Below are 9,652 nucleotides of genomic sequence, written 5' to 3'. Positions count from 1 at the left end.
AAAAAAAAAAAACAACTTTGAAAGAGTAGTTCAACATTATAATCAATTAACCTAAATGACACTGACAGCCATTACCAATAGCTAACAGTTAATTTATCAGGCAGCATTTCCCAAATTATCTTGTATAAACACTAATACTGTGAAATATTTCCCACAGAGAAAGTCTTATGTCAAGTAATTTTGGGAAATACCTACTTAAGTAAAAAGTCTAAAGTGTTAGCATAGCATTTGTCTCTAAAAGTGGGGAGGGCAGGGAAGCACAGAATATGCCTCTAAGTGCCAATCAGTATTAATAGAAACAAAAATATCAGGAAGTATAAAGTAGTCATGTAGTTAATTAAAATTCCATTATGTTGCTGATATTTTCAATAAGATCTTTATCTATGACTCCTGTTTGGTTTTTTAGAAAAAAGAAGCAAATTTTAAATCTGGAAACTATTCTGACTATATACTATATATTCAAACTATGGATTTCAATTTATAAATCCCAGCTCTATTCAATTTGTCCTTGGTTAAGTATTCTGAAGTCTTGGACAGGCTTCAGATATGCAAAACCAAGGGTCTACAAGAAAGGGTATAATAAGAAATTATTTAAAATATTACGGGGCTAGAAAACAGCATAGATACGAAAAAAATAAGGGAATAGACAATTCATGTGAAACTAATTTACAAAAGGTTAGGATAAACATTCATTCATATTCACAGCAGACCTGGTTATCCCAAGGATTTTTATAATACACTTTACCTTTTAGTGATTTTAAATTATGATCTCCAAAAACATTTGACAACATCTGATAAACAATAAATATGCTCTCACTGAATCTAAGGTACAAGAGAGAACTTGAATTCTAATTTATGACTGTTTAAAGAAAGGATAAGCCATCTTAATGGCTTTAACTTTCTCCTGAGGAAGGACATCCCTACAATTACTGAGGTCATATAGACCCTTGCCACAGTGTCTTCTAACTAACACTAGATATCTGTTTACACTGAAAAATGAAATGGTCAGAAAGTCAAATTGCAAACCACAATTTTTATGTATATGAAGAAGACAAGCAAAAAGTGGCAATTCATCAAATTAGGTTAATTCTGACAAACCTTTTATTGGAGGTGATAAGAAAAAAATCTTCAAACTGAAAGTTCAGAGATTTACTCAGACTCCTTCTATTGCCCTATAAACATTCCTTGAGATAAGGTTTGAAGATAAGGTCAATTTCAAGTTCACAGGCTTCTACAAATCTGAGTGTTAAACAAAGTACTTCCAATGTTTGTGAACTAAGTAAAGAAAGTCACCACGGCATCATCATATCATGACAGCAGGATAATGGGCACACTTCCTATTTTATGTAAACTCATCTGATCTTCCAACAACCCTACCTCACTTAAATACACATATATTCTGGTTTATTGATTTTAAAAAAAAAGGATGATATATATATATACACACACACACCTTCTATAACGAAAATAATGTGATTTTATACAGTCTTGGCAGAAATTATTTAAAATATGTAAATACACTGATTTCAAAAGAATCTGAAAGCTAAAGCACTCAAAATAACAAAACAACACCTCACACTTAATATAGTGCTTACTGGGCCCTCCCTGGTGGCACAGCAGGTTAAAGCACAGCACTAAGAAGCTAAAGCTGCTCAGCACCAGTTCAATCCCCTGCCAGGGAGGTGACTCATGTGGTGGAGCAGACCTCTCCTGACTCCCAGCTGCCCCCTCTGCAGTATATTTCATTGATCTGCCTATTGTGCTCCCTGCTCTGTCTGGTGCATCCTCTCACTGTCCCTGCACCTCTGGCCTGTATCCCAGTTCTTGAATGCATAAATAAATCGACCCACCCTGGTGGTGCAGTGGGTTGGAGTGCATCACTGTGAAACTAAGCCAAACTGTGCCTTACTTCACTGTGAGTTCAATGCCCACCCTGGAGGTGATCCACCTGGTGCAACAGCCCTCTTCTGTCTCACTGGCTGCTTCCCTCAGCAGTGTACTTTGTCAATCTGCCTGTTCTGCTCCCCACTCTGATTTTGGTAAATCCTCTAGCAGCCCCTGCACCTCTGGCCTGTACCCCATTTCTGTATGCATAAATAAATATTTAAAAACAAATAAATCATAATATATATATTATACATATATATATATATATATAATGCTTACTATGTGTTGAGTACTGTTCTAATACTTTATATAGTTTAATTCATTTAGTATTCATGACCACCCTTTGAAGTAGATCAAGAAAAAGGCAGAGAACCTAAATAACTCCATGTGCTCAGCTACTCTGAGACAGAGCTGGATCTACCTGGCAGTCTATTTCCAGCCTATGCTTCAAAGCAACACATTCTCCTGCTCTTGGAATTCATGTGAAAAGCTTTTTAAAGGGAAAAACAAAATTAGACAATCAGTCAGAAAGCTTTGACTAGAAAATATTATGTTAACTATGTATTACTTGGAACACAAAAAGCCTGAAAGTTTCGGGCTCTCCCTGGTGGTGCAACGGATTAAGGCGCGTATTATGAGGCTCTCCGAAGCCACTGCAGCACAAGGTCAGTTCGGTCCCCGGCCAGGGAGCTGACCCACATGGCTTGGCAGACCTCTCCTGGCCTGCCAGCTGCTCCCCTCAGCAGTGTATTTCAGTCCATCTGCCTGTTCTGCTCCCCACTCTGTCTGGGGAATCATCTCACCCACCACACCTCTGGCCTGTACCCCAGTTATATAAACAAAAATAAATAAATCTTTAAAGTTTCACAGAAAGTAGCAGTTGTCATATGCTTTTAACTTTTCATATAATCCGTTACATCTTTAAAAAATGACTAGAACCCACCTATTAAGGAATTGCTCAGTAAGATTCTGCTGCTGATCAGGACCATCTTCCTGACTGACACCGCCTTCGAGCAGCATCTGTTGGTACATCTGCCGCTGTTGCTCCTTCTGCTCTAAGTGTTGTTGAAAGCGTAATCTTTGCCGATAATATTCTTGAAATTGTTCTGTTGAGTCTCGAAGCTTAAAAATAGAAAAAATATATATTTGAGTAGACTATGATTGAATTCATGTCCTTAATAGTTACTGCTATATATGCTGAATAAAAATAAACAAGTAACTACTTAACAATTAGGAAATACTTTACATATTGCTCTTTGAAAAACAATATACCAACTGTCCATGATGCACAATATAATATGCAATTACCGGAGTTCTGAAATATATAGTATTAATATTTAAACTGTAGTCTTTTCTATTATAACCTGTTTAAATGCTCCAAATATACAACTACAACTAAAAACTCCATGTATTCTCTAGAAAGAGGGGAGAAATTAAGTCAGCCATAATAAAATCTAGATATTCTCTCTCCTGCTCTCAAATATTAGAAAAATCCTTTTAAATTCTATCCAAGCAACACAACTACCTCTTACAAGAAGAGTAACTCTAAAAGGCAATACAGCTAATAAACTGCCTCATTTTTACCTCATTTTTTTCTTGCTTAGCGGGTCCTGGATCCTGGGCTCCATTTGCAGGCTCTTTTTCTGAAACTGAACTCTGGCCCTGGACTTCACTAATAGGCCTCTGTGTCTCAACAGGTGTATCACTTCTTTCAAAAAGGTGGGGAAAAAAATAAGAGTTGAGGGTAGAGGAAAATATATTTCAGCTAGAAAAATTTTAATTTAAAACAATGAATATTTAGCATATTATTTATATAAATTGTATTCATATAAATATTATTCACAGCTATTTATTCTCACACATTCATTTATGAAATGTACCAAAACTGATTCTTTCTTTTTTTCTATTAAGAACACTATATAAAGGGTTTTGTTGCTGTTGTTGTTTATTGTCTTTTTAAATAGAATGTGCTTTTAATGGAAGATTACCAGGTTATTAAGCAAGGAGGCACCCAGAGTAAGAGGTAGAAAAGACCTGCGAAGTTTCGGTTGCCAGACAGAACTGTAAGCAGCCGATGACCATATAAAGCCTCATTTTATGTTCATAAAGCAGAACCTGTAGATGGTATTAATTACATTGAGATAGAATAAAGCAACCTTCAACAAGTAACATTTAATTTTTCAATTTACACATCACTGACATAATTTCATTTAATTTGCACAATAACCTATGAAATAGGTTTCAAGTTCCACTTCAAAGATGAAGAAACAGACTCAAAAAACAATGATCTTTCTAATGAATAAAAGTAGGACTTGATCCAGATCTTCAGACTCCAGATGCAGTACTGGCCCAGGCCTAAGAACACTTCGTTTGCCATTTAATTTTGAGGCCGTCATACTGAATAGCTAAAACTTACAAATTTCAACTGATTTATCTTTTGAGGTATTTTTTGGATTCTCTAAAATCCATACACTCCTTTATAAACCATTGTGTTTTCTCGTATTTTTATCACAGTAACTCAGTATTGATCCCCAGCATGCAGCATGGTGTTACATGAATACACACTAAAACACCTACTTCAAAAATGTACCACCACAGGTATCTCTTCATGTGGCATCGATATTATAATTAATCCAAGCAGGCTTTTCAATATTTTTAAATTACATTTAAATTGTTTTTTCAAATAAGGTAAACTTTCTCCAAGTTAAATTTTAATACTTTATTCATGGCATAATAACTATCCCAGAGCATTTTATTAAAAATCCCTTTGACAAACTGTACTTACCAAGGGGATGAGCACCAAAGGGAAGACATTTATATTTATTTATTACCAATCACCTACTTGCCACTCTGCTAGGATGTTTATCTCACTTTTATAGAGAGAGTAATTAAGGTGCAGAAAGATTAGGTAACTATCCAAGGTCACATAGCTAGTAAATGGCAAATTTATCCAAACCCAAGTTTGACTGCAAAGACCATATTCTTTCATTATTCCTCATTACTTTGTCTTCTAAGTTTTGCAGGGGCATGACACAAGATTTCTGGGTTATTACTATTGCTCAGCTACAACACATGTATTACTACTAGTGTTACCTCAATTAAATTTTATTTTTTTAAATTTTGGTAAAGTTTTAAGGGCTAACTCACAATGAAAGAAACTTGAACATTAAAAGAAGTATGCACACTAATTAAATTATCCAGTGTGTGAGGTAACTTATTGTGAGGATCTTCTAATTTTTAAGAGTAAATACTTACCGTTCAGGGGATTCTTCATAAATACTGTGACATTCTGTATTCTCAAGCATGAGACTTCTACTCAGATTCTGAACCCCTGGATAATGGAAGTTAGCAAAGGAATGCGACATTGGAGAAGTTTTGTTTCCAAGGTCTGAAATTCTCTTATCATGACTGGTTAGTCCACAAGTGAGGCCATCCAGAGCAGGATTCAGAGAGCGGGTCATATATGCATCTGCTGACTGGGGCCTTCTCATGGGAGACGATGGATAGGGAGAAAGTTTGCTGATAAGAGGAGTCAAAAGATCAGCATATGCAGCTTTTGTGGGCTTCAGAAGTTTGTCAACATGAATATTAAGCATTTTCTGTTCAAAAGCACAAGAGAAGACAGAAGATGGAAGGTTCTGAAGCCATGACAATAGACTCAGATCCAAATCATCACAACCATTACCACATAAGAGGTCAATGCCAAGAAGTACTTCACTTTCTGTAATTTCTTCTCCAGTTGCTTTACTTTGACAAAATTCTACACAACATTCATAAAGCAGGCCCTTCATCACAAGCTGAAATAAACGATTGTTACTTGCTTTAAAACCAGCCTCACTTAGCTTCCTATCAGCAGGGATGAATTCTGCAACCATGACACAAGCCTCTTCAAAACAGTGGACTCGTGCAGTGCTGGGATTCCAATCCTTAAATTCAGCATGATTGGTCAGACGAGGCAAAGTCAAAAGCAAACAGAGCTTGCTATAATCATCTTTAGAAGGACAGTACTCTTCTAAGGCATGCAAACATTGCACAGCTTCTTGCATGGTAAATTCCAACTGTAAGAAAAATATGTGATCACTCTAGAGAATGCTGAGATACCAACTCAATGAGAATATTTATTCAAACACAAAAATATTTCACAAAGTTTCAGAAACAATTTCAAAACACAAAGCTAAAAAACAAAAGAATGATTCTCAAACGCAAACTTGCCTTAGGACCAATTTGTGTAGGAAAAGAAAACAAATCAAGAAGAGAGTTATCTATTGCTCGTTTGCTACAAAAACAGGAGGACAAAAAGAAACTCAGCTGAGAGACAAATTACAACAACTTGTACGGTGAATACTATCTTAGAATCATAAGCTCTTAGTCATATGAGGAACCTTAGTGCTTGCATAGTCCAATTTCTATATCTTATATACGGGGGAGGAAGAGGGTACAGATTTAACAAGTTAATCCAGTTGGATAGTGACACAGAAAAAGAATTAGGTCTTTTGACTAACATTCCAGTGGTTTTTCCCACCTTTGAACCTCATCATCTGGCAGCATCTCTACATTATAGATGAAAGTCCCCACTGTAATATCCTTTAGGTTTACTCCAATGAACATGCATTGACATTTAATAAAAGTTTCCTCAGTTGTGGTTGTAACAAAGCTAATAAAATTGTAAAATAATTCTAATAAAAAATCATTAAATTCAAATTGTCATAAGAATATTTTATCAAAAACAACCACTAGATCAAAGAAAATACTAAAAAGACAGAAAGAGACGTAAGCATAATAATCTACTTCTATTGTAAGAAAAAAAGCAATGATGTAGAATCTTCAAGTTATATACCTACTGCTACCTAAATCATCTTAAATAATAAATGTGAACACATCACCTATTAATCATCCACTCTTGTATTACCTAATTAAAGAACAAATTTGGAAGCAAGTTTGAAAGCACAACATCTGCAAAAGAGCAAATTTTGTCCCATCTTAGATCATAAAGACACTGAAATGTCACAACACTAATCTTTTTTCTTTTTTTCTTAATAGAATACTTATGACTGAAACAAGACTATGGCGCAAACCTTCAGGAATAAAAATCTTACATGCTGGGGTTCATCTTCTGCTGACATTGCATTGTTAACACATAAAGCTTCTAAAAACTTCTGTTTCAGGATAATATACCGAAACCTGTGAAAAATAAAATATTAAATATTAAAATGATACAAAGTTGAATGACAGTAATGTTAAAGACTGGAAATGAAACTCAAGTTCCTGAAGTAAAATAGGTGATTATTTCTCCAAAAAGGACTTTTTAAAAAAATTAATTCTCCAAAGTCAGAAAAAAAAATTTTTTTTAAGATTTATTTATTTATACACACAAGAAATGAAGTACAGGCCAGAGATGTTGGGATGAGAGGATTCACTACAGGCCAAGTAGGGAGCATAACAGGTGGATCTATTGAAACACTCTGAGCGGAGCAGTGGGTGAAACAAGAGAGGTCTGTCACACCTTGTGGGTTTCCTCTCTGGCCAGGGATCGAACTCATGCTGCAGTGACTGTGGATAGTTTCACAGTGTTGTGTTTTAACCTGTTGCGCCCACCAGGGAGGGCCCAAAGTCAGAAAATTCTTAAGATATTTTACTAATCCTCTCATCACATTTAAGCCATAGATATTTTCAGTAACAAGTAATCACAATTCTCAAAGGAAGGATTTCTATTTCCAATATTAATTCTTAACAAAAATCAAGTTTTTTTAAGATTTATTTTTATTTATTTATGGGGTATAGGCCAGAGGTGTGGGGGGGGGTGAGAGGACCCCCACCACAGACAAAGTGGGGAACAGAACAGGCAGATGTACTAAAACACACTGCTGAGGGAAGCAGTAGGCAAGACAGGAGAGGTCTGCTCAGCCATGTGGGCCAGCTCCCTGGCTGGGGATGAAACTCACACTGGCTATAGCTTCATAGCACGGAGACATTAACCCTTGCACCACCAGAGAGGATCTAATAAAAATCAAGTTTTTATGGAAGATGTCAAATGTCACATAGTATGTAATCAAAATCATTTATATTCAAAGTGCTTTGTTTTCCTCAAATATACACTTTCTTCTTTTTAAACATGAGAAATATAAAAAAAAACAGTGCTGAAAGAGTAGGAAAAAATAAATGACACTTTTAAAAAGTAATAAAGTAACTAGAAACTTAAAGCTTTTTTACAGGAATTTTTGACAGAGGGGGAGGAAAAGCAAAGAACCTACATGATGTGACTACCAGTCAAACAATGTTTGATGCCTTAAAGAACTTTAAAGGAATAGTATATATCTAAGGACTAAAAGAATAATAAAGATACAGTCATTCTTAGAACTACTGTTGTAGTAACAGGTATGTGTTCAAGCTAATATAATCCCTGCCTTCAGAGTCATCTAAAAAGTGAATGAAATATGTGCAGTGTCTCAGACCTTCAACGAGGCCTCAAAGGAGTGTGAAACTAATGCTATCTGAAGGGATGAGAAGTAAAAGGAAAATCTTGTAAAAACTAACTCTTGGCAGATGATCAGGAACATGCTATTTAAAGGAAGAAGATGGTGAAAGGGATCGTATTCCAGAGAAATGAAGAATATACAAAAAACAGAAAGGTTTTTTGTAGCATGGTATAAATGGAGAAACAAAAAATAATATGAGTGTTCACTTGAAGTAACAGTAGAGTATATATCTAATCATCTGCAAATAACAATTGTGAACACTAGATACAAGAGAAAACATATTTGAAAGCACTGAAGAACCACTTAAAGCTGGTACAATTGCAGACAAACCAATCCTTGAAAAGAGGAAACTTCAGAGGGCGAGATTCAAGGTACAAGTCTTCCCAGTAAAGGACACTCCCATTCCACACCGTATGAGCTAGATCTCAAGCAGAATATTGCAATCTCATAGTTGTGAGAAGTTGGCCAAAAGTTTTGGCTTGCCAGAGCAGAAAATCAGGGATAGACATGGTATGAGGCATCCACAAAGAAGTGAGCCACAATGAGAAATACACCAAAGTCTAGTGTATGAACTGTTCATAAATTTTTGGCTGTCTGTAGAGACACAAGGGAAGCACCAAGGAGCCCAAGGAAAGCACAGGTGGAAGCTAAACAACAGCAGAGACTGAAGCTCCTGTTCACCAGGGGTGATACAGTTTGCATTCTGAGTCTAACAAAGTTAACTGCTTATTAGAGGGGGGAGAGAGAGGGTACAAAATGGGGGCAGAAAGAGCACAAAGAACTAAGGTGACAGTGCATGGGTAAATTGGTGGTGGGAATTCTATGGGGACTACACCTGATATAAAATATATACAAATAAAGAAATTAAGTATTAAAAAAAATAGTTTGAGGGCCCTCTCTGGTGGCACAAGGGGTTAAGTCCCAGCACTATGGACCTTGCAACATTTTGTTTTAAGATCTATCTTTATTGATTTATGCATATAAGAACTGGGGTATAGGCCAGGGGTATAGGGGTGAGAGGATTCAGAGACAGAATGGGGAGCAGAACAGGCAGATCGACAGAAAGACACTGTTGAGGAGAAAAGCTGGCGAGACAGGAGAGGTCTGCTGTGCCATGTGGGTCAGGCTCGCTGGCAGGGGATTGAACTTGTGCTACAGTGGCTGTGGATAGCTTCATAATGCTGAGACTTTTTTTTTATTTTTTTTTTTATTACAAAGTTTATTTTTACATCATTTTGCACATTTTTTTTTCCATCTCAATTGTAATCCCCGCGGGTTTCCCATCACCA

The 9,652-nt window shown here is 36.1% G+C and overlaps 1 protein-coding gene across 1 annotated transcript in view; it reads right to left on the bottom strand.

The window, feature by feature from the left end:
• WDR47 (WD repeat domain 47) overlaps positions 1–9,652 on the bottom strand; it is a 27,854-nt gene that overhangs the window by 15,135 nt on the left and 3,067 nt on the right. The window contains exons 3-6 of the mRNA XM_012730025.1: positions 6,984–7,068; positions 5,143–5,945; positions 3,472–3,595; positions 2,831–3,009 (exon numbers count right to left, since the gene is read on the bottom strand). Coding sequence (XP_012585479.1) covers positions 2,831–3,009; positions 3,472–3,595; positions 5,143–5,945; positions 6,984–7,068 — 1,191 coding nt within the window. The remainder of the gene's footprint in view (positions 1–2,830; positions 3,010–3,471; positions 3,596–5,142; positions 5,946–6,983; positions 7,069–9,652) is intronic.

The sequence above is a fragment of the Condylura cristata genome, unplaced genomic scaffold, assembly GCF_000260355.1.
Source record: "Condylura cristata isolate star-nosed mole 26May11 unplaced genomic scaffold, ConCri1.0 scaffold00026, whole genome shotgun sequence".
NCBI lineage: Eukaryota > Metazoa > Chordata > Mammalia > Eulipotyphla > Talpidae > Condylura > Condylura cristata.
This window is presented reverse-complemented; position numbering and strand designations above follow the sequence as displayed.